This window comes from Nothobranchius furzeri, chromosome 12, assembly GCF_043380555.1.
Source record: "Nothobranchius furzeri strain GRZ-AD chromosome 12, NfurGRZ-RIMD1, whole genome shotgun sequence".
Taxonomy (NCBI): Eukaryota; Metazoa; Chordata; class Actinopteri; order Cyprinodontiformes; family Nothobranchiidae; genus Nothobranchius; species Nothobranchius furzeri.
Window position 1 is genome coordinate 51,439,718 of NC_091752.1, and position 25,054 is coordinate 51,464,771.

At 42.2% G+C, this 25,054-nt stretch overlaps 2 protein-coding genes across 3 annotated transcripts; both read right to left on the reverse strand.

The window, feature by feature from the left end:
• Positions 1–21: 21 nt before the first annotated feature.
• Positions 22–4,926, reverse strand: hirip3 (HIRA interacting protein 3). The gene is made up of 8 exons (XM_015945862.3): positions 4,767–4,926; positions 3,835–3,955; positions 2,192–2,336; positions 1,772–2,119; positions 1,547–1,686; positions 1,238–1,385; positions 911–1,009; positions 22–578 (listed from the first exon to the last, which is right to left on the reverse strand). The coding sequence occupies exons 1-8, from the start codon at positions 4,838–4,840 to the stop codon at positions 400–402; spliced, it is 1,254 nt and encodes a 417-aa protein (XP_015801348.3). The 5' UTR covers positions 4,841–4,926; the 3' UTR covers positions 22–399.
• Positions 4,927–7,020: 2,094 nt separating this feature from the next.
• kctd13 (potassium channel tetramerization domain containing 13) lies at positions 7,021–13,673 on the reverse strand. Of its 2 annotated transcripts, none has more exons than XM_015945860.3 (7): positions 13,485–13,673; positions 11,275–11,526; positions 10,920–11,089; positions 10,667–10,756; positions 9,011–9,063; positions 8,726–8,921; positions 7,021–7,477 (listed from the first exon to the last, which is right to left on the reverse strand). In XM_015945860.3, the coding sequence occupies exons 2-7, from the start codon at positions 11,501–11,503 to the stop codon at positions 7,244–7,246; spliced, it is 972 nt and encodes a 323-aa protein (XP_015801346.3). In that variant the 5' UTR covers positions 11,504–11,526; positions 13,485–13,673; the 3' UTR covers positions 7,021–7,243. The 2 variants fall into 2 exon arrangements, with proteins under 2 accessions (XP_015801346.3, XP_015801347.3); XM_015945861.3 differs by having other exon boundaries at positions 11,275–11,522; positions 13,485–13,659.
• Positions 13,674–25,054: the final 11,381 nt, after the last annotated feature.

Here is a 25,054-nt window from a genome sequence, read left to right on the forward strand (position 1 = left end):
CCATTATTGACTCAAGATCTGTATACTCTTAGATGCTGATGAACTTCTTTAATTTATTAAAACAGCCCAAAGGGAGTTGACAAGGTCTTTCAAGATGCATCCTTAGAACACTGTTAGATGAAACTTGCAGTCTCTGAAAATTACAATTTTAGGATTTAACAAAACCAGAACTGAACATAAATATTTTTATGTTAAAGTAAAAATACAATTTCAGTTTAAAGATTTATTTGTAATGAAACCTTGTAACAGCATACAAACTCAAAATCCAACCACAAACAACTTTAATTTTATAAAAAATATATTTTAAATATTCAGAAAGATTAATATCAGAAGGGAAAAAAAGAAACAAGTAGCAACCATAATCAAGTTATTACTGAGAACACAAAAGGGAAACTATTATTAGTCACTATCTGCATCATCACTGATAATCCCTCGCAGATTGGCCCATTCTGAGATTTTCCTGCGTCCTTTGTCAGGGTTGTTCTCTTCTTCCGTGTCAGATCTGGAGTTCAGAGCACGCTTGTAGCCGGAGGACGGAGGGTCCTGCCTGTTTGACATTCCTCTGCGAGTAGGACGACCTAAAAAAGTAAACACACCTAAGTGTTAGAGCGTTTGACAACAAGACCAGCACTGCGGACTGAATACCAACAGAAGTTATGAGTCCTTATGATTGAATCATTCTCCTTTTGTAGGAAATAAGCAAAACCTGTGTCTGAAATTGAAAAAAGTAAAACAGGGAGGTAGAAAATTGTGCTGCGTTATCTGTGCTTTTGAACTAAAGCAAGATATTCCACATCCCTGTTTTGTTTGGGTATTTAAAAGTGTTTGGAAAGAGAGAACTGATGAATGATCTTCTTCAGAAACACACAGAGATGCACACACAAAAACAAGAGAAAGAAAACCCAGATGCCTTTTGTGTTGATGATGTTGCAGACATCAAGCTCGGCCAGCTCCTGAGCCTCTTCTCTCTTCATTCGGACTTTTTTACATTTCTCAATGGTTGGGTTTCCTAAAGGGCAAGCGGACATATTAGGTAGATTAAAGTATTAAGTAACAAACTAGTACCTTAAATGTATAAAAATCAAGTCAGGATGACAGCAAACAAGTTTTGGAATTATTAAAACCACAAAAACTTCTCTGGTGCTCTACTGGATTATCAAACTGGTCAACATATTTAATCTTTCACAGTTTTTAAGCAAAGATGTAAAGGCTGTAAATAGGTAAACATCCCAATGACCATGAACGCCGAGATCTTCAAGCTCCTTCTTTAAAACAGCCAGCTTGGAGCGGGTGGAGCTGCAGCTGTTCAGCAGTTTCTTGTAATTCCTCCTCACACCACAGAGGGCAATGTAACGCTTCAGACGCACGACAGCTTTGTCGTCATTCTGCAAGGGTGGAGAAAAAAACGTTAGGTCTACACTTCACTCACACTTTAATTTTAGTCAAGTTGTTCATTTTCATCTTCTGGGATCTGAGAGGAATCTAAAAGAAAGCGGTGATCTGTAACAGCAACTTTGAAACCGTTTAAAGTTCAGACGGAGCTCACCTTTTGGCTGCTCTGATCTCTTTTCACCTTCTTCTTACTTTTTGAATCTTCAGCCGCTCCTTTACTCTTGTCCTCCAGAGAGGACAAGGACGATGAACCGGAGTCTGAATTGTTGGTTTTCTTTCCCACGGTGACTTCCTCTGTGGCACAGCAGCAGGACACACATTAACAATCATTCCTATAAACACTAATAAAAACTTGAATAAGTATAAATTCATCGGTCACTATTTTCAGCGCCGGACGACTTCCTGTTGTCGCCTCTTTGTTCCGACTTCCCATCTGAACCACTTTCACTCTCATCACTCTCCGCCGATTCCTTCCCATCACTCGTTTCGGGACTTCTCCCTTCCGTCTTTGGAGTGTTCGATTCCTTTTCTGCCATTTTCTCTGGACTCTCGTTATTCTCGCTGTCACTTTGTTCTGACTTCTTCATTTCTTCATCAGAAGAGTCATCCTCGCTCGTGGTCGGCTGTTTTGCGTTCCCATCTGTTCCGACTCGTTTCCCTGCACCCGTAGCGTGAGATTTTGCTTGTTTTGGACTTCCTGTTTTGCATTTCTCTTCAACCTCTGAATCTGAAAAATCAACATTAACATCACAGCACCATGAAACCGACACATTAAATACATATTTGCGTTACAACCTACCTGATGAGGAGCTTGAAACACGACGAGATTTTTTTGCTCGGGGGTCTTTTTCTTCTTCACTTTCCACCTCTTTTTGCTTGGTTTCTCTCTTCCGTTTGTTTTGGGGCCCCTTGATCTCAGAGTCACTTTCATTTTCAGCATTTTCCTTAAAGAAACAATATAAACAGAAATCATTTAAAAACTATGCTTTTAATATACCTTGTATTTTTTATTTCAGCCTCTAATGATCACAAAAACATTATAATACGACATCCTGCTTTACGAGCACGCTCTTACTTTGGAAAGATGCTCACTAGAACTACCGTGTTGCGTACTGTAAACATACTGATGTCACATGAATAATAGAGTACACCTCCATTGTTTCTATTGATGACCCCTGTCATGCTGTGGTGCAACATCCTGTAATGCTTCTCTGTACCGTTCCACTTCCAAGCGCTGATGATTCTGAGAAAGGAAGTGGTGGGCAGCTGGTGCCTAATTCCAGTAGTCACTAGGTGAGGTGGGGGGACACACTGGACAAGTCTCCAGTCCACCACAGAGAGACAGAGACAAACATCCAGTCACTCAGATCAATTTAGAGTCTCCAATAAACATAATCTGGATGTTTTTGGTCTGTGGGAGGAAACCAGGGTACCCAGAGTGGATCCACGCATGCATGGGGTGAACAAGCCAACTCCGCACAGAGAGATTGAAGCCAGGAATCAAACCTGCAACCTTCCAACTGTGAGGCAACAGTAACAGAAATTTTAATAAAACTAAATGTAATTGCCATTCCATCGGATGTGCAGGCATTGCATGACATCCGTGAAGCCGGTGGTGAAGCATCGCGATTTGGATGCGAGCCAGAAGCCCCGCTAAGGCTTTGGGTCCATTTTTTTTATCTCAATGCTTCGAGAATGCGTCAAGCTCAGCAGCGGAGATCAGGTCAGACAGGAGATAGATCAAAATAAGAGTTGTGCAGATTTCCACTCACTTAACTAATAAAAAAAGTGCGTCATTGCCCATGAAACCACAGATCTTTTTGTACACATGCTGCTGTTCTTCTTGTTTGTTATGATGTTAAATGCTGAAATCTCGTGTGATCCATCTCTGGTGCTTCCAAGGCATCGCAGGGCCAGCTTCGTGGAATGCCTTCACTGATGTTTTGCGTCTGTAACATTGCTGGAGGCAAGGATGCTCACGCGTAAAATGCGTTTACAATCTTATGCACCATTTATGCATCCAGTGGAAAGCTGGAGTACACATGTCAAAGTCACTGAATCCAATGCAAGTTGTACAGAGCAGCCTTTTTCTTCTTCATCTAAAGGCAGCTAATCAGAATCAGCTGCAGGGTCAAACCCAGAAACTCCCAAGCAGAGGACCGGCATTCTGCAGACTCTATAGTTTGTGACAACATCGAGTATTTTTGTGACCGACGTTGACGTTTATGGATGGTCCCTGGACACTAGTCTCAGCAGTTTCTGCACATTGAAGCTTGTGTGACTTGTTCTGCATACAGGACGGTGCATTTAGATCAAAACAAACACGTGTGACATGGATGAGCTCATCAGTGTTTGAGAAATGGTTGGACTTATAACCACATTAAAAATAACTGTCAACAGAAGAAATGACAAACATGTAGAATGATCCTAAGTTTCAGTTACCTGCATGTTCAGAAGTTCTTCCTCCACCACTTGTTTCATGAACTTCTTCGCCTCTGGACTTAATGGCTCACATTTCACAAGAGCCAGGTACCTCTTCTTCAGTATGCCTAATGTGAGCGTGCTGAGAGAAAACAGCAGAATGAACACATTGAGCAGCTTTTAGAGCAAAGAAAGGTGCTCACACATTTTTTCATGCCTTTAAAATGACAGAAAAATAAAAAGCATCTCAATAATTCTACTAACCTTTAAGAGGACAACTTAATTTTGAAGCGGATTAAATTATGCATATGTCGTTTTTAACATGCCCAATAAAAGGATGTTTTGATAATACTAATTTTCAAAAATCACACATTTCTTTTCCAGCTCATAGAATTAAACAAACAAAACATTCTGTACATGAAACTGGATCTGCTGGGGACAAAACGACCAGACTAGACCACTCTTTGCATAGATTGTTGTGGTTTTCAGCCCATTAAGTAAAACAATCTTCTTAAAACATCTTATTTAGTTTCTGATAAACAAAAACATTTGCTATAACTACCACAAGCAACCAGGAGGGGGCGCTACATATTGTTTATAAGCTTAAAGACATTCCAATAAATCAATATTTAATCGATTTTTTCAGCTCAATGTCCGATTATTTGTGACACCAAAGTAAAGTAAAACTAAAAATTGGAACTTCTGGTCTTTGATTGCGTATAATTATAATTATTGTTAAAATATACGGTTGGATTACGTCTCCGTCTCTGATGTTAGTTACACGCCATGTCGAATAAACAACCCCAAAAGTCTTTCAGCTACAGTTAACGCCCAGATGTGCAAACAGACCTTAAAATAGACAAATTAATGTAAAAATACACAAGCAGACAAAGCCAAGAAGTCGTTTTCACCTAGAAGAAACGCTAAATGATAGCACGTGGTTTTAAATGTACCTTAGATCTGATTCATGGCGCAGTTGATCCACCACAAACCTGCGGAGAAAATTCCTCTCTTTTTCTGGCACCATCTTCTAGAATTTATCGCTTGATTTCAGGTGGCGGGAATCGTAAACAAACCAGGAAATGACGTTGAACAACCACGCCCCTAACGTTTTAGGGAAGTCACTTCCGTACTATGGGTCCCAAGAACGAAAGTCAACGGGGCTAAAAGAGCTATTTTCTACTTCGCTTTGCCTTACGCCCTGGATCACACATATGTTGTACTGCAATTTAAAAGAAAACTAATGATGGGTGTTTCGACCACGCCAGTCACGTACTTTGATATTTATCAGCTTGTAAGCGTTCGAAATTAGCATGACTACAACTTAGAAATCGGCATGTCGCATATATGACGTCACTACATAAATCTCTTCTCCCCTAGCGTAGCTGCTACTTACCAAATGGCCAGATTTATGGTGGGGGCTTCTTTCTGAAGGAAGGATTTTAAATTCGCTAAACTTACAGCCATTTACCCTTTGTTTTTCTCGTGTGCGGTTCGATGACGTCATTTTCGTAACGCGCGTTTGTAGTTCTGGACTTATTTTCACACAAAACCTAAAATAAAAGAGTTCTTGGTATTAAAATGCGTGTTTAAAATTCATGGACATCATATGTGAAATCCTTGGCACATAAGCAGAATTAGAAAAAAGCGTTTTAGCCTTAGACTTGAAATCATTTTTTCATTCTGCAGTGACCCATGGTCTGGAAGCAGATGGGTGTGACTTAGGCTCCCTATATTCTTAGAAATATACAAAGCAAATATTCTTCAAAGGATAAATTAATATCAAGTGTTTTTTCTGTTATTTTGAACCATTATACTTGGGTTCCATTCGTTTCATTAAACCTGGTCACCCAAAGGCAAAAAAATTAAAATTCTTGCATTTAGCATTTGAATTATCTATCTATAACCAGAGCCCACATAAATCCATTCTATCATTCATGTCTAAAAATTAAATATTTAAATTCCCACTATGGCTCATCATCAGAAACAAATGACATTTCTGAACAATGTTTTATTTAGTCACTGTGGAGCATTCTGAGACATAAAAACAAAATAATTAAATGGTAAATGGCCTGTATTTGATATAACACCTTCTAGTCCTGGAACCCCCCAAGGCACTTTACAACACAATCAGCCATTCACCCATTCACACACCATTGGGGATGAGCTACAATGTAGCCACAGGTGCCCTGGGGCGCACTGACAGAGGCGAGGCTGCCGAGCACAGGCGCCACCCGTCCCTCTGACCACCACCAGCAGGCAAGGTGGGTTAAGTGTCTTGCCCAAGGACACAATGACAGCGACAGACTGAGCGGGGCTCGAACCTGCAACCTTCTGATTACGGGACGAGCACTTAACTCCTGTGCCACCATCGCCCACAATAAAATAAATAAAAGAGGCCAAAGCTCATTTTCATAAGCGATTTATTTAGAACATTTCCAAGAACAAAGGATGGAAGTATTATTAGTGCATTTTTCAAGGAGTTCCACATTTATGGGTCTGACAAACACTCATCTCCCATTCAAACTTTCTTCTCCCCCCTCTTCGGAGTGCTTAAGATTGCACCAGTCACTACAGAATATTCAAAAGAAAATAACTCTTCCTCTCCCTGAGGCAAATAAAACTCTTGTCTGCCTTTTTTGGTGACTGCATAGCCAATCTGTGTGTGATCTGGTTTAAGACAACGTGAAAGTAAAGGATTATGGCTCAGATCAAACGAACTGGTCACAGTTTGTCAAACATTGAACTGAAGTTTCTGATTTCCTAAAATACAATTTGAGTGCAGAATTACACCTAAGCAATAAGTAACACAAACACTGGATTTGTTACAAAAGTTAAATACCAAACAATAAATTAGGTTAATAAATTAATTAAAAAACAGCAAGATGCAACACGTGTAATAATTTAAACAAGAAAACTGAGCTGCTCATTCGCCCTCGATATTTTTCGTTCATTTCCAGTGTTAACATGTCAAGGCTCCACGTCAACAGCGTGTCAGTCGCTGTTCAGCAGAGAACGTGAACATCAGACCATTAACACTCTGGGAAAACCGACAGATTAAACACCAAGGAAGCTGCCAGTGCAGGCCATTTTCTCACAGTCAACAGTACGTACCCTATAAATAAAAATCAGGGTTGGCTTTAGGATTTTCTGGGGCATTCTGTACCTTGCAGCAGTCTTTAACAGGTGAAGTCATCGAGTTTCAGTCACAGTTACTTTTTACTGATTTCCTATCAAAAGAATGTACACACATCGTTTTTGTAAACATTTTTCTCTAAGCTGAATCACATATCAGTCAATTCCTAGATTTCTGCAAGTGTGCTTAAAGACATTTGATGAAATAAGTTAAGACTGAGCTGTTACCGCATTCAAAACAAACAAGCTAAACAAATCACTCTTCCATGCCTTACTACTATTATTTTTCACAGAATTAGTCCTTATAGACGGTCTGCTGGCCGTGTCCCCTCTCGTCGTGCATTATGTGCCTTCTGACGTGGATCCGTCTCACCCGTCTGTCCCCCCCTGCAGCACCCTCTTCCTCGGAATGGCCGGCTCCCAGTGACGGATCTAAAAGGTGTAGCCCTCCAGGACCGGACCTTCTGTTGTTCTCATAGATCAGGATGTTAAGTGTTTCTTCAAATATCCGCGCCTCAGGAAACTCAACCTTCAATACATACAGAGAACCGTTTACTTGATGTGATTCACAGAGCCGAGTCTTATTTAAGCAGAAATCTGGAGTTTTCTCTCAGAGGTCACCATCTAGAGGCAGAAAAATGTACTGCGGCTTAAGCACCTCTCCCTACTTCCGTGATTACGACCGGAAGCAACGCCTCTCGTTTGTGAACGCGCACCTGCCGAGCAACAGAGCTAAAACATTGTTTTGCAACTATAAGTCTAACTTTATGCTGTTTATTATGTCATTTTAAAAGATTCATTAGTCAATAAAATATGCCGCAAACTCTGCATCAGTCTGGGTAGTTCTGCAAATGCGTGCAGACGATCTGTGATTGACATCTGTACATAATGGATGTCTTAACGCAATTGGCTAAGGCTAAGCAGGGCTCAATTCACATTGCATGGGGCTCTACGGGACAGGGGTGGGCTTAGCCCCCAAAATAATGACGTATTTTTTAAATTATACAGTATATATGTATATATAGAGGATTAAGCAAGGTCCACGTTGGAGGAATCAGCGGTGCAGAACGGCAGCTTCAAATAGAATCCATTATAGTCTATGGGGTTGTTCCAAACCAAACCTACACTGGGCCGCTAAAGACAGGATTGGGCTCTATTTGTACTACAAGTTGCTTCTCGGATGCTTCAATTTTAGCAATTAACATAGGGCTAGACAGTATCGTGTAAAATGTTCAGCAATTTTCAAAATAAAAGTCTATTGTGGAGATGTAATGTCTTATTTACGTATATAACGTCTATACATGTGACCCGAAGGCTTATTTACAACTAGTATCTTTTGAGAAGTGCAGCGGTGTGTTTTTCTTCATGGACGTGATCCCCTTTTGCTTTAATAGCAGAAGTCTCAAGGGATTTGGTGATCTTGAAAGTCCAGCGAGGAGGACGCCAAAGAGGCTGCACTGCAAAAAATCATCCAGCCGCCGTTCCGCGCCACTGATGCCCCCAGTGTGGACCGGGCGTAAGACTATCACTTTTACTGATTTCTAAAAAGTAATACACGACTCCTTTAAGGAGGATAACTCCAGATTGCTGCTTTAAGGTCACTTTTTATTACAGAATGCTTTTCTATCTAAAAAAAACAAACAAACAAAAAACTTTAGCTTGCATCCAAACATAGAAGTCTCAACTCGTTCTTCTCATTAAGCAAAAAAGACAAGCCAACATCACTGTCAGAAAGTAAATAAATGCGTTACCCCTGCAGAGATCTGACAGCGCTTACTTTGGTCTGTTTCTTCTCGGTTGCATAGACGATGGAAGTGCAGCACACTTCAGCAATCTTACGGCCTTCACCGTAGAAAGACCAACAGCAGATCTCATCCCCGAGCACGTCTTTGACAAACAGGACACGGCCGTTAAATCGGAGCACAAGTTTATCAAACAGCTCGATGTTCTTCAACAGGTTGTCATCAGAGTTGCTGCTCAGAATACAAAACAAGCCAGGAGAGACAATTAAAACCTGAACACCAGTCAGCACTTTCTGTCGACAGAATTGCTTAAAATGTACCTTGTATAGGAGTATTTGTTGTTTCCTCTGTTGTTCTGCAGCTTTACAACCGGCTGTAGAGACAAAACAGTCCTTAAAGGGCAATTTCAGCCATTCACAAGAAGCTATACATAATTACTAGCAACCATATGTAGGTGGGTTTTTGTTAAACCACATTTCCTCCATATAGGAAAAAGCTCGGCTTCACACCATCTTGTCTTCAGCCAAAAATATCTAGTGCATTGTAGGGGGCTGCATGACTTAACTTTTTCTTTTTAAAGTCGACAGTCAAGTAATGAAAATCGAGTCGACTTTGACTAGTCGTTGATGACGTCATACACCTGAAGCAGGTTGGTTCACTGGAGTTTTTGACAATTAAAATTGCGCCCACATTTTCTAAGTTAACACATTTCTTCTAACATCTGTAATTTCTGCATCTTTACTGTTCCCGATTCAGGATGGGGTGGGGGGAAGGTTAAATTGCATGAGGGTGAAGGTCACAATTCGGTCAAACGTCTGTTTTACCGCGGGCGTCAGATACCAACACTCTGGCACAGCGCGTGGCCTCCCGACGCGCAGGGGCTCGTCACCTGCTGTCTTTTCTGAGGACTGCATCTTGTCGGTCATCATCACGTGACAGCGACTAGTCGATGAAAGGCATAAAAAGTCACTACAGAGCAGTGAAGTGGACTAGTTGATACAACCCCTAGTGCATTGTGAAGCCCATTTACAGACACGCCAAGCCTGCTCGTGGCAGTAGTTCCTCAAATTATCGGCATCTTTGCTGAGAAACATTCCTTGGATGAAGAACGACTAGGTGGCAGGAATAAGCGTCTTTCTCATCATCGTTGGCCTGTGGTCTTCTACATAAAGCAGTGATTGAGCTTGTAGATCGAGTGTAAACAGGTCTCACTTGTAACATAGCAACACCTAAAATCCAGGTTATTTACGTTCACAAGCAAATCCTGACTACAGAGAATCAACAAACCTCCACTTTGGTCAGAGTTTTTGAAATAATCACTTTTGGGGCCACTTATTTTGAATTTTGTGAGGATCACAGGCCGAACCGTAGAAAACACCGTAGCTTTGTGGGAAACACAGTTTATGTCCAACCAGACTGATGAGCCAACGGCTAGTCTGAACGCAGCCAAGACCTAATTTTCCATTACCGACATCTTAAATCAGCTCCAATCTCAAAAACGTCACATCACATCATAAAAAGTGGGTTTTCAGTTGAAATAGATTAGCATCATTTTTGAATTACATGGAATTCTTTACACGATGAAACAACTACAGCAGAAGCAAGTTGAAGCACGGTCAGTGCCGCGTCCGCCATGTCTGGCAGGAGAATTACAACATTTCTATCATATAATGCAAAACTAAGCTTGATGTTAAGATTTCCAGAGACTTAGTGATCTGCAAAAACATTTTGAAGATTAAAAGTAATTTTATGAGAATAGCATTTTCCTTTGGCTGTGCTTGGACTTAATACTCCATTTCTCTGAACAGAAGCCACTCAGGAAGCGATCTGCAATAACAGCCATACTTCAAAATGTCCATTGTATTCAACAATACTGAGAGAACCAACTTTTAACTTTAATATGCCCTAAGGGACAAGATGAAGAAAGAAAGATGAGTGATTTTATCCTCCAGCTGACAGAGAACAGAGTGATTCACCTTCCTACATGTTGCAATCATCCTCTGCTCTTCTTTGGCTGAGGTGATCATGGGAATGCGACACACACTTTCAAAAACGTCCTTTTGTATCTAAAGGAAAACAAAATATAACCAAAAATGATCACAACTCGTTATTTTTCTGGTAAATTGAATGCAACAGTAAATCACATAATATACAACCTGCTACACTGAGATCAAAGTGAGCGGGCCCTTTCACAACAAGCCAAAGTGTGCTTTTAGCGTTTTTATTCACCTGCATAGCACTGAGGCAGTGCTGCACAAGCCCCTGTACTCGATAGTACTGAGCCTCCTTTAGGACCTCGTCCAGTTCTCTGGAGTCCTCTGGAAGTGGTACCGAGCCGTCCCGCAGGAAGTTCAACACTAGTTCAAAGTGCCGGCCGCACCGCTCCAAAACCACCCAACCTGGAATAGCAGGGGTAGTTTTCTCAAGTAAAAAAAATAAAAAATCTTCTGAAAAATGTAAATTCACATAAAACATGCCAGGACATGAAAATCTTACACCAAAGTTACAAAGTTTAAATTCCCAGACATAAGACAACACACATCCTGCAGAAACGGTGGGTGGTTATTAAAAGACATCTTCAGACCTTCAGAGTCGATGGTGACGTCTGTCCCTCCAGTGCAGATGCTTCGCAGCAGACTGTCTTCTTTGCTTAATGTCTGGACAGTTGTATAATGCAGCGAGCCACCCACATTCAGCTTGACATACTTGCTCCCCAGCAGACCCAGATTTCTGTGTCCATCAGAGATGTGGCAGACCGGCTGGGGAAGAGTGGAGTTGGCAGCATGACCGCCAAGGGAAGCCTCCGCAGACATGGGGCTGTGGAGTCACTTCCTGGCTGACACACAGAATAACACGAGGGATTATATGCGGAAGCTCTTGGCACTATTTTATTTGTCGCTAGGGGTGTTTTCACACCCATTTACTCTGCTTTGAATCAGCTGATAAATTGCAGCTTCTGTGTGGTTTTGTTTTCCACAAAGAAAACTGCAAACTGAAATTTTACTGGAAACCAGCATTTAGTCTGGTTATGGGGCACATGCGCCTGGGGTGGAACTACCAGACAAACGTACATCAGAGCGGTTCTGTGTTCTGGGCCTGAGATCTAATCCCCTCTCCCTTCACTTCATTGTGTTTTAAAAGAATGTTTCTCATGAGGGAAGGGTGTGTGTGCCGTGCAGCATGATCACGCTACATCAACTGAACAATCATAGCCGCTCACAAACCAGCTGTTTGGGCAGCTAGCTCAAGTCAAGAGGAGCCAATCGTATCTGATGTGGATATTGATTTTGACATGATTGATGTCAAGTTGTTGTTGTTATTGTTGTTGTTAGCCTCAAGGGCAACATGCCGATTATCACTTGTAAGTCGCTTTGGACAAAAGCGTCTGCTAAATACATAAACATAAAAGAGAAATTGTCAAAGTTGACAAAAATCAATTGCTACAAATATGTTTATGTATTTAGCAGGCGCTTCTGTCCAAAGCGACTTATAAGCGACATTCAAGCCAGCAGGTTGCCCTTGAGGCTATCAACAAACACTATTCAGTCAACCCTGGGTCGCAGTGAGGCAGCATAATCAATCATAGAGGGAGGCAAATATGGAGTTTGCAGTAGATTGGGGGACAAGTGCAGGGAGGGTGCTAGTTAGCTGGGTCTTCAGGAATTTCTTGAAAATAGACAAGGAAGCTCCTGTTCCAGTAGTGCTTGGTAGGTCATTCCACATCTGTGGAACGACACATAAAAAGAGTATGGATTGTCCTGAGCGTGGTGTAGGCACCGTGAGGTTGGATGGGAGCTGTACCATCCAGGACTTCGTATGCTAGCAGTGATTTGAATTTGATATGTGCAGCTAACAGTAGCCAATGGAGCTCAATGAACAGAAGGGTGACATGTGCTCTTTTAAGCTGATTGAAGACCAGACATGCCACAGCATTCTAGACCAATTGAAGAGATCTCACAGTACAGACTGGGACCGGTTAGAAGGGCGTTGCAGTAGTCGAGGCGGGAGATGGCAGTCGATTGCACCAGGAGCTGGGTGGCATATTGTGTTAGATACGATCAGTGAGGCTTTTGTTTATCCTTGGTTTATTTTACCCACTTCTCAGTAGCTTTGTGTTCCTCTCTGCACGATAGATCACACTCATATGGTAAACAAACCACCCTGGTGTTCGTTTAGAAACACCATTCATCGTCACTTGTGAGATCAACAACAAGAGTTCACTCTTCACCACCTTTTATCTCCAAAATATCACTACAGCTCATTCAGAATCAAGGAATTACCTTTAAATTATATTTAGATAAATAACTAATGTGTGCAAAAACCTGAACCCCTAAGTCCCAGATGGCCAATATAATAACAACTCTGGCTTGGATGACGGAATTTCTCCAGAACAGTCGATTCCCTTTGACGTCACACATCCAAGTCATCAAAACACGAAAGCTCAATCCTAGAAAAAATGTGATTATGATGTGTGTTGGCCAATGAGCTAATTATACATAAATGTGTCCTTTGTTTTGATAAACCTACACATTTAATTAAAAACACCAGAATTCAAAAATGTGTACAAAGCTCGCTTTTGGCCCGTGAGGGTTGTATAAATACTGCTAAACATTAAAAACAACCCCAGTTCCGCATCTTTAGTCGCATCATGCACAAAGACAGACAGTCTTCTCCTTTCTGCTCAAAAATACAACCAACGTAAGACTGGAAATAAGATTTAACAGCTAATGTCTACAGATAACAAACATATGAGACTTTAACAGGAGATTCTGCTAATTAAGAGTTTTTACTCACCACACTGAACATCCAAAGGTTCCTGCGAGTGAAAGCTAAACGTGTAGTTTTTAACAGCCAGCAAATGATAATCTCAGCTAGCTACTATAAACTGGATAAATAGCAGAAAACACCCTAAAACGCAGCGTTCAGCTAAGATCTCATTTTAACCGCAACCGCTTATCTAAAGTAGCTAACAATAACAGCTACGTCTAATAACGCCTCAAATGGACATACATCTTTGACTTTGTACCGATTCAATTAGGATAGCAAACTTCAAAAGGTACCCTATCGCAAAACGGGAAAGCCTATTTTAAAAACCGATAACTCCATCGTCTGACTGAAACGCTGATTATTTACTGATGCTAATGAAACTAAATAGGTCACACGGAAACGAAAGCCACACTTCCGCTGCTTTTTTCTTCTACGGTCAAATAGTTGAGCGAACTACCGCCACCCTCTGGCAAGTCTACGCGCCTACACCCCAAAAATCTCAAATACCGTAAATCCTCTAATACAGCCCCGGGCCTGTATTTTACTCAAGCTCATCAAGCTCCAGGCCTTTAATGGAAGGAGGACCAGAATTGGAGGCAGGCCTAAATTTCTATTTGAGCAAAATGAACTAATGGTTTGCTGGAGTTTTTGACATTTAAAATTGCGCCCACATTTTCAAAGTTAAACACATTTCTTTTAACAACGGTAGTTTCTGCTTCAGCCCTCTCCCCCCTCCCCCTGCGCAGTGGCTGCAAACTCACTGATGCGCCTGCAGCCTCTCAGAGTTCCTGCTGCTCTAAACATTAAAAAAATTATTTCATTTTCTGTTCCTCACTTCTGATTACCTTCAATGGTGTCTGTTTGTTGCAACCACCAGGTACAAAAACTAACTTGTTTTTATTTGACTATTTTTATGTCCTGCCTGTTTATTATATTCCTGCATCTCCTCTCAATCCTAAAGAGAAACTGCTACCTGGGTTCATATATATTCACCTTATGAGTTACCTTTGAACTGCAGTTCTAAAAGATCTACCGACCGCAAAAACAGCGGAGTGCTCACCGGCCACACCAGTTAGGTGCGTCACCGAGGACAAAACAGGTGATGCGCCCCGCTCCACAGCAGCGAAACGCATCAGGCACAAATAAAAGAATAAAAGACAGAAAACATAAAAGGAAATGAGCCGACATGAACGATCGCGTGTTAAATTAGTTTTTGAGGTGGCGACACCTGATTTGATAATGTTACTGTGGCCGTGCTCAGGACGCAGATGTCTGGAGCGTGTCAACAATCAGAGCTTTGCATGCGCAAGCTGGTTAAGGTTAGGATGGGGGTGAGGGGAAGGTTAAATTGAAAGAGGGTAAACGTCACAATTTGGTTAAATGTCCGTTTTACGGCGGGTGTCAGTGCCGACGCTCTGGCACAGCGCGTTGCCTCCCGACGCGCAGGAGCTCGTCACCTGCTGACAGCAGGCTGCTGTCTTTTCCGAGGACTGCATCTTGCCGGTCATCTGGGACGTAATTTTGGGGGGGGGACGGGTGGGACATGTCCCCCCCACTTTTTCAAAAGGCAGTTTTGGTCCCCTGCACTTTTCTCCGTCCAAAAACAATATTACGCTCCATTAAATGGATTTGGTTGAGCACTAGGACCGAAACGGAAACCGGTTCCCTATTAGACCCGCCCAAAAGCTAATCTATTGGCTCTGCTGATACTTGCTAACGTATTATTGGCTGTTGCTGCTGTCACTCAAGTGTAAACAGTCAGAACGTGCTCACGTTGTTTTGCTAGTTTGGAGCCGCTAGGGAACACCGGTACTGAGTCACATCGTCAACTAGACGCTGTGTAATATCAGCTCAGCTTCCATTACATAACATTTGAATAAGTGTTAATTTGTGAGTTTTTGGTAGTTAGGCACAGCCAGGAGGCAGCATGTCAAGAAAACGAAAAGTGATAAGAGACTTCTTTCAAAGTCAAAACGTAAGTTGGAACATGTGACACCCCTGCATTAAGCTCAGACTCACCTCCTCCTTCACAAACATACTCAAAACTAACTTTTACAAACTCATCTCCTCCACATAACTGACTCCTCAGACACAATTTATTCGTATTATTATAATTATTTTTTTATTATTATTACTAGTAGTAGTAGAAGTGTAACTTCAAAACTTTTATCATTTAACTTTATTGTAAACGTATCTATTGCAATGTATATGTTCACATTAAAAAGCTCTGAAAAATGAACAGTATCATCATCGTCAACAGATTTTTTTAAGCTTAATGTCAAAGATGTACACTTTTCATTAGATTTATCTTATTTTTTCCATTTATTTTTCGTGTGTTGAAATGCAACAACTGTTTAAACACTTTTAAGGGGAAAAACATATTCAATATGTTTTTATACACTCAAATGTTAGGGTGATGATCATGTGTAAAATATTAGTTCAGCATGTCCTCTAACACAGCAAATGAACAAACGGCCAGATCTCAGGAGGGACCGTTTATGTATAAATAATTTTTATACTTTTGACTAGGCCTGGGAAAGTAACAAATTTTGCTGGACGATATTTTGTCCAACAAATTGTTGATGATAAACTATATCATTGTCAACATTATCTAGACCAAAATAACCACTAATATAATGTTAATATATCATAATAATGCAAGTACACCCTTTAAAATGCAACAAATAAACCTTCATTTAACATTGAAATGTCCAGAACCAGAACTTCTAAATGAATAAAAATAACAAACAAAAACTAAATAAAAAAGGAATCTCACTCCCTGTTAGAAAATGTTGCACCAAAAACAATAAAAAAAGACCCAAAACAATAAATACAATGGCCTATCCGCATTGTCAACAGCCAAAACTGCACTTCAATAATGATAATAAATAAAAATAATAATAGAGTTGTACATTTTTTTACTTTGATATATATATATATATATATATATATATATATATATATATATATATATATTGAGGATGGAAAAATTATTGAGATGGGCACGTGACGTGTCAAGGGGTCTTTACATAACACCCCCCACCCCAAATCCGCACAAGCCTGCTGTGTCCCCCCCACTTCTGAAATCAAAATTTCGTCCCTGCCGGTCATTATCACGTGACAGCGACTAGTCGATGACAGGCATAAAAAGTCACTATAGAGCGGTGAAGTCGACTAGTGACTAGTTCATACAACCCCTGCTACTGCTCCCCAGAGTGTTCTGCAGCATAATCAGCACGTTCTCTTTGAACTTGATATCAAATTTTCGCCTCCTCTTCGTCTCCGCACGGTTAAAGTTACCCTCGTGGTCTATCACTGGCAAATCAAAAATGAGACGGATGACACAACCGCCCCCTGTACTTGCTTGTTACCACTTTCCACCCGGCCACAATAAAACCCGGCCATTATTCACCTCCGCCGGCCAAAATATGATCCCCGGCAGTGAATTAAATACAGGCTAATATTAGAGTATTTATGGTAATTACTTTTATTTGTTGACCTTGTGTTTAAGGACAAGAAGATATAAAAGAAAATATGATAAACTACAATTAGTTCTTATTTAAAAATAGCGTTTTCATTGAAAATACAATGTTAACAGGAATATATATATATATATATATATATATATATATATATATATATATATATATATATATATATATACATACATACATATATTCCGGTTGAACCATAGATTTAGCTGCATTATTGACCTTTTGCACCTACATCACCTAATCACGTGGGTCCGCCACACTGGACGGCAAAAGCCTGTAAACAGTGAGCGACAGGAGTACTAAACGAAGGGAAAAGTAGAGCCTGAAATTGTTTTTGCGATCTTTAACATTTCATCTAGTAGTTCAAGCCCATGTTCAGTTATCAAAAGAAGTAGCACACCTAGAAGGGACTCATACAGAGCGGTATTTATAAAAGTTACGTGTTTTTAACTAGCTTACGAACGTTAGCTTAAGTTCTCTCTGCAGCCATTTATCGATGTAAACAAGCTGCCTACTTTGCCTAAATTCACCCGACTGGATTTATAACATTATGTTATAAATAACATTTCACTTTACACCAATGCTGATTAAAAAAATGTCTGGATCCCTACTAGTTTTTGTTGCTGGAGGTGTCACCGCGTGTTCAGCTGCTGCTCTCAGACCGAGATGAGGCAGGATCTCTCTTAACGGCGACGCTCGTACTAAATAACCTAATTTTAACGCATGTAATCATACATCAGAGCTTTAATATTGTTAACAATTATCTCGCTTTACCAGAGGCGGATTTAGCAATTTGGGGGCCCAAGGCGAACACAGACATGGGGCCCCTTACACTAAATTTTTGACAATCTTACAGTTTTGCAAAACTCTCCCCTCTTCTGACATGAGTTATTTTCTCTTTTTATTAGTCCTCCTCCTTTTTCCTGTATTTCCCTCCCTTTGAGCGCTTTCAATATTTGCTCTGCTTTCTTCTTCCTGTCAGTGCTCCTGTGCTTTAGCCTTAGTTATTTTATTCTATTTTCTATTTTGGTCTATGTTTTCCTCCCTTTAAACATTTTCCATTGTCTTTCCTTTCTGCTTCCTTTTGATGTTTACATCGAAAAACGATGTCACTTTCAGAAGTGAAAATAAAAGCTTTTATGAAGCAAGCTGCTTCTTTCTCTTATTGGAGCCACTAGGATAACTCCATTTCATGCTTCATGTTTTGACTATCGCTTTGAGTTTGTTACGAACGCTCCCGCCTCTCTCCTTCTTATTATTTGTGGTCTTATGGCACTTGGCAAACAACAATTTGGTGCATTACCGCCACCAACTGGATTGGAGTGGAATGACTACCAATCACTTCCTGTTTGTGCATCGCCGTCTTAATAACCCTCTTATGACCATAATTATAACAGGGCTGCCTGGTATTTTTTTAATCTTATGGCTGTAAAATTGTAATAAAAAGTGCAAAGTGTGTGTAACTTGTCTCCTTTTTTCAGTACAACCTCAGCTTTCAGTGTATGGTTTGTATTTAGAATTTATTTCTATTAAAGCCTTTAAAAAATCAGCTTAAAAGTGAGAAAAGCAAAAAAGGGATTTGAATTTTTTACATTTATTACTGAACAGGAACTTCGAAATTACTGGGCAAACAATTTGGAATGAACAATTTAAACTTTGAACTGTAATGCATCTATTCTTAAAAAAGTTTGAACCTTGGTATCTTTTTTTAACAGTTTTTAAGACCATTTATTTTTGTAAACTTTCAGATGTTTTTATTTGATGTGGTAGACCTTGAAGCAGTTTCTCTCCAGCTGCAGGCAGAGCGCACCTCTCACTGCCATGGGGTGCTTCACTTGCACACCGTGCACTGCTATACCAAAAACTTTTGTTTTAGCAAAAATAATTATTTATTGTAAAAAGATAAATAATGCTGGAATGAAGCTGAATCTTACAATTAGCAAATAGTTGAGGGTTGTTCAAATAAAAAAATAAAAAATAAAGACTGAACAAACATTCATACCCTGGTTCACTGGAGAGCTGTCCTTCGTGGTCACTGTCTTCAGACATACTGTAAGCCTTCTGGGACACTCAATAGATCATGTTGATTTTCTTTGAGGCATTTCCAGAATTTCATGCTGGTTTTTATGCTGATTAGCTTCCCCGTTCCGTTATCCGCTTTCATCGTGGCGCTGCACTCCGTTTCAATCAGGCTGTACAGCAGGATTTCCCCTTGTAGCGATATTTTCCATAACTCTGATTGCTTCATGCTACAAACCATTGGAAAGCTGCTGATATGTACTTTTTAGGAACTGTTGGTCTTGGTCTTCGTCTTCGTCTTCCTCCGCTTATCCGGGTCCGGGTCGCGGGGGCAGCATCCCAATTAGGGAGCTCCAGGCCGTCCTCTCCCCGGCCTTGTCCACCAGCTCCTCCGGCAGGACCCCAAGGCGTTCCCGGACCAGATTGGAGATGTAACCTCTCCAACGTGTCCTGGGTCGACCTGGGGGCCTTCTGCCGGCAGGACATGCTCGAAACACCTCCCCGGGGAGGCGTCCAGGAGGCATCCTGACCAGATGCCCAAACCACCTCAACTGGCTCCTTTCGATCCGGAGGAGCAGCGGTTCTACTCCGAGTCCCTCCCGAATGTCCGAGCTCCTCACCCTATCTCTAAGGCTGAGCCCGGCCACCCTACGGAGGAAACTCATTTCGGCCGCTTGTATCCGCGATCTCGTTCTTTCGGTCATTACCCAAAGCTCATGACCATAGGTGAGGATTGGGACGTAGATCGACCGGTAAATCGAGAGCCTGGCTTTCTGGCTCAGCTCCCTCTTCCCCACGACAGATCGGCTCAGCGTCCGCATCACTGCAGACGCCGAACCAATCCGCCTGTCGATCTCCCGATCCCTCCTACCCTCACTCGTGAACAAGACCCCGAGATACTTAAACTCCTCCACTTGAGGTAGGACCTCTCCCCCGACCCGGAGGAGGCAAGCCACCCTTTTCCGGTCGAGAACCATGGTCTCAGATTTGGAGGTGCTGATCCTCATCCCAGCCGCTTCACATTCAGCTGCGAACCTACCCAGCAAGAGCTGAAGGTCAGAGCTGGATGAAGCTAGGAGGACCACATCATCCGCAAAAAGCAGAGACGAGATTCTCCTGCCACCAAGCTCGACACACTCCACACCACGGCTGCGTCTAGAAATTCTGTCCATAAAAGTGATGAACAGAACCGGTGACAAAGGGCAGCCCTGGCGGAGTCCAACCCTCACTGGGAACAGGTCCGACTTACTACCGGCTATGCGGACCAAACTCACGCTCCTCTGGTAAAGGGACTGAATGGCCCTTAACAGAAAGCCACCCACCCCATACTCCTGGAGCGTCCCCCACATGGTGCCCCTGGGGACACGGTCATAAGCCTTCTCCAAATCCACAAAGCACATGTGGATTGGTTGGGCAAACTCCCATGCCCCCTCCATCACCCTTGCAAGGGTATAGAGCTGGTCCACAGTTCCACGGCCAGGACGAAAACCACATTGCTCCTCCTCTATCTGAGATTCAACTATCGATCGGACCCTCGTCTCCAGTACCTTGGCGTAGACCTTTCCAGGGAGGCTGAGGAGTGTGATCCCCCTATAGTTGGAACACACCCTCAGGTCACCCTTCTTAAAGATGGGGACCACCACCCCGGTCTGCCACTCCCTAGGAACTGCCCCCGATGACCACGCAATGTTGTAGAGACGTGTCAACCATGACAGCCCTACAACATCCATAGCCTTGAGATATCCAGGACGAACCTCATCCGCCCCCGGGGCTCCGCCGCTGTGTAGTTGTTTGACTACCTCAGCAACTTCTGCCCCCGAGATTGGACAGTCCATCCCCAGGCCTCCCAGCTCTGGTTCCTCCTCGGAATGCGCATTGGTGGGATTGAGGAGCTCCTCAAAGTATTCCTTCCACCGTCCGACTATAGCCTCAGTTGACGTCAGCAGCTCCCCATCCCCACTGTAAACAGTGTGAGCGAGTTGCTGCCTTCCTCTCCTGAGGCGCCGGACAGTTTGCCAGAACCTCTTTGGAGCCGATCGATAGTCTTTCTCCATGGCCTCACCAAACTCCTCCCACGCCCGAGATTTTGCCTCGGCAACTGCCACTGCTGCACCCCGCTTGGCTATCCGGTACCTGTCTGCTGCCTCCGGAGACCCACAGACCAGCCACGCCCTGTAGGCCTCCTTCTTCAGCCTGACGGCTCCCCGAACCTCTGGTTGGAGGAACTGTTGGAATTCTTTGAATCTGATCAGCCATTCAAAAGTAATAAAACTGAGCATTTTGGATGACAAACTCAGCACGTCTCTGAATCTGTGTTGTGATTCGTTGCGCTCAAGACAGGGAATCCCGGTGGCTACCGTAAGGTATTGTATATGCACGAAAAGCCCCACTTTTAATCTTTTCAGCACTTTTGGAATTTTAATGATATCTTGAATGGTTTAGGAATGATGGTAATGATTAGTGCGCATGTCCAATCCCGTTTGCAGCGACAGGTTGGTAATAAAATTATTGTGGCGTTAACAGAGGGGTGCCGGCGGTCAGGGCTAGGGGGCCCCCCAACACAAGGGGGGCCCCAGGCAGCTGCCGACCTATGCCTAATGGTAAACCAGCCACTGTGCTTTACACTACAGTGGACGGTACCGCGCATCCACCATGGTGAAATATCCATCCATCAGAAGAACGCATCACATTTGTCCCTGTCTTCATCATGAAATAAATACTGTATTTTCCGGAGTATAAGTCGCACCAATTCAATTCAATTCAATTCAATTCAATTCAATTCAATTCAAAAATACTTTATTAATCCCAGAGGGAAATTGATTGCTGTAGTAGCTCAGAATAAAAAGAATAATCAAGTCATCAAAGAGTTATTGTATGTTATAGGGCTGCACAATATTAGGAAGACCTGCGATATTCGATAACAGTAGTTAATATTGCGATATCGATATTACTCATGATAAATGAACAAATACTAAAGTATGCAGTGTTGATGTCGTCTGGAGTGTGAAGTGTGCTCTGGGTTCAAAGCAAACAAAAACTAATGCATGAATTCCATTACAACATAACATTTTTATTGCAAAAATATGCAGCTGCACCTGCTACTGTATTAGCAGCAAAACAACAAACTGCATGCATGCAGTTTCTCAGTGACTTTAAAACATCACCTCCACCATAAAACTTTTTCTGATGCTCCAAATACAGAAAAACATCCCTTACCAGGGTTTTTGAATAAATACAAAAATCTGAAAATAAGTTTAAATGTTAAATAATAGTTAACATCACTTAAATGCAACAGCAAATTCTCTCATTGCTACTGAGCATTTTCTCCACTTATGTGGTTATGATATAAGGCTGTTGCTGCTATTGGGAAGTGATCTGTGCTGGGCCAAACTAGGAGAATATTAAGATTTTTTGAGGTAAAGAGAAAAACAATTGTCTACCTTTCAAAAGAGGAACTGGCAAAAAAACTACATGGAAAATATGTGAAAACGTTTGTTTTTAACCCCAAATTAAACAAGTTTACCTGGATCTTAAAAAGCAGCTCAGATGATTAAACTGCAACTATGATTCTGATAACAAGCTAACAAATTGAACTAGCTCCTCTAAGATAACCGGCTAGCAGAGCTTCTGACTGACAGTTTATGTGCAGCAGCAAATCAACTATCCTGATTAACAAGGTTATAAAAGCTCATAAATGAAAAATCACTTTGATGTGTGGGGGAACTTTTCCAGGCCCTCTTTAGCAGGGTGGTACTGGGAGGAGAGTGCTGTAGCCTTTTAGCTGGAAGCTAACCGGAGCCTGGGGCTAACATCACCACCCGGTGGAACACTAGCGACATGGTTCACCGGCACGTGTCGGAGTCAGCCCGGTAAAAATGATTAACGACACCGAGCGGACTCACGTTCACGTTTGAAAGCAGCGCTGATTCCAGAAACCTCAGCACAAAGTGCGTTTGTTGCTCTGAGCCAGCATGGCGAACAAGGGAACGGTGCCACTAACTCAGTTCGGGTGTTGCTTTCCATCCTAAGGGTCTACATAAGGGGCGGGCGTATTAAGTGAATGGACCCATCTGATTGGCCGCATATCAAAAGGGCTTCATTTGATTAGTCAAATAATACTTCCGCGTAAAAAAACAGAGCTGGTTTACAAAAAGTTGATGTATGACACGGATGGAAATGTTGAACCAAACATTTATCGCCGTTTTTGACGTGCTTTGCGATGGGCCTATCGCACGTCCTGTTGTCCCGATGACGATAATTTTTCGATATATTCTGCAGCCCTAGTATATTACAATGACTGTTGGCAGGAAGGATCTCCAGTAGCGGTCAGTTTTGCAGCGAAACTGAAGAAGCCTCTGACTGAAGACACTCTTCCGTTGTCAGACAGTCTTGTGAAGAGAATGTTCAGGGTTGTCCATAATTTTCTTGATTCTCTGGAGAATCCTTCTTTGCATTATCTCCTCCAGTGGTTCCACAGTCGTCCCCAGAACAAAACCAGACTTTTTTATTAGGCTGTTGAGCCTTTTCAGGTCCCTGTTTCTGATGCCACTACCCCAACAGACGATGGCTGAAGAGATTACACTCTCAACAACAGACTTGTAGAAGATCTGCAGCATCTTGCTACAGACATTGAAGGACCTAAGCGTCCTCAAGAAGTGCAGTCTGCTGTGTCCCTTCTTGTAAACGGCTTTGCTGTTCTTTCTCCAGTCCAGTCTGTTGTCCAGGTGAACTCCAAAGTATTTGTACTCCTCAACCACCTCCACTTCTTCTCCCATGATGGAAACAGTGTTTGACTCCACCCCGTTTCTTCTGAAGTCTAAAATCATCTCCTTTGTTTTGTTCATGTTCAAGGTCAGATGATTGTTTCCACACCATGCCACAAAGCACTCCACCAGCTCTCTGTACTCAGCTTCCTGTCCATCTCTGATACACCCGACAACTGCAGAGTCATCTGAGTACAGGTGCTGGCCAGTAAATTAGAATATCATCAAAAGGTTGAAAATATTTCAGTAATTCCATTCAAAACGTGAAACTTGTACATTATATTCATGCAATGCACACAGACCAATGTATTTCCAATGTTCATTACATTTAAATTTGATATTCATAAGTGACAACTAATGAAAACTCCAAATTTGGTATCTCAAAAAATTAGAATATTCTGAAAAGGCTGAATATAGAAGACACCTGCTGCCACTCTAATCAGCTGATTTACTCAAAACACCTGCAAAGGCCTTTAAAAGGTCCCTCAGTCTTGTTTTGAAGGCACCACAATCATGGGGAAGACTTCTGACTTAACAGCTGTCCAAAAGACAATCATTGACACCTTGCACAAGGAGGGCAAGACACAAAAGGTGATTGCTAAAGAAGCTGGCTGTTCGCAGAGCTCTGTGTCCAAGCACATTAACAGACAGGCGAAGGGACGGAAAAAATGTGGTAGAAAAAAGTGTACAAGCTCTAGGGATAACCGCACCCTGCAGAGAATTGTGACGACAAACCCATTCAAAAATGTGGGGGAGATCCACAAAGAGTGGACTGCAGCTGGAGTCAGCGCTTCAAGAACCACCACGAGGAGACTCATGAAAGACATGGGATTCAGGTGTCGCATTCCGTGTGTCAAGCCACTCTTGAACATGAAACAGCGCAAGAAGCGTCTCGCCTGGGCCAAGGACAAAAAGGACTGGACTGATGCTGAGTGGTCCAAAGTTATGTTTTCTGATGAAAGCAAGTTCTGCATTTCCTTTGGAAATCAAGGACCCAGAGTCTGGAGGAAGAGCGGAGAAGCACAGAATCCACGTTGCATGAGGTCCAGTGTAAAGTTTCCACCGTCAGTGATGGTGTGGGGTGCCATGTCATCTGCCGGTGTTGGCCCACTCTGTTTCCTGAGGTCCAGGTTCAATGCAGCCGTCTACCAGGAAGTTTTAGAGCACTTCATGCTTCCTGCTGCTGACCAACTTTATGGGGATGCAGACTTCACCTTTCAACAGGACTTGGCACCTGCACACAGTGCCAAAACCACCAGCACCTGGTTCAAGGACCATGGTATCCCTGTCCTTGATTGGCCAGCAAACTCGCCTGACCTTA

What these genes read in the sequence shown, in the direction of transcription:
- hirip3 (XM_015945862.3), bottom strand. Translation starts at nt 4,840, where the DNA reads ATGGTGCCAGAAAAAGAGAGGAATTTTCTCCGCAGGTTTGTGGTGGAT. An exon ending in GAGATCAGAGCAGCCAAAAG is followed by an intron (nt 1,386 to 1,546) that starts GTGAGCTCCGTC and finishes CCACCCTTGCAG; the next exon opens with AATGACGACAAAGCTGTCGT. An exon ending in TGAAGATCTCGGCGTTCATG is followed by an intron (nt 1,010 to 1,237) that starts GTCATTGGGATG and finishes CTTGCCCTTTAG; the next exon opens with GAAACCCAACCATTGAGAAA.
- kctd13 (XM_015945860.3), bottom strand. Translation starts at nt 11,503, where the DNA reads ATGTCTGCGGAGGCTTCCCTTGGCGGTCATGCTGCCAACTCCACTCTT. An exon ending in ACTGCCTCAGTGCTATGCAG is followed by an intron (nt 10,757 to 10,919) that starts GTGAATAAAAAC and finishes GTTTTCCTTTAG; the next exon opens with ATACAAAAGGACGTTTTTGA. An exon ending in AACAAATACTCCTATACAAG is followed by an intron (nt 8,922 to 9,010) that starts GTACATTTTAAG and finishes TATTCTGAGCAG; the next exon opens with CAACTCTGATGACAACCTGT.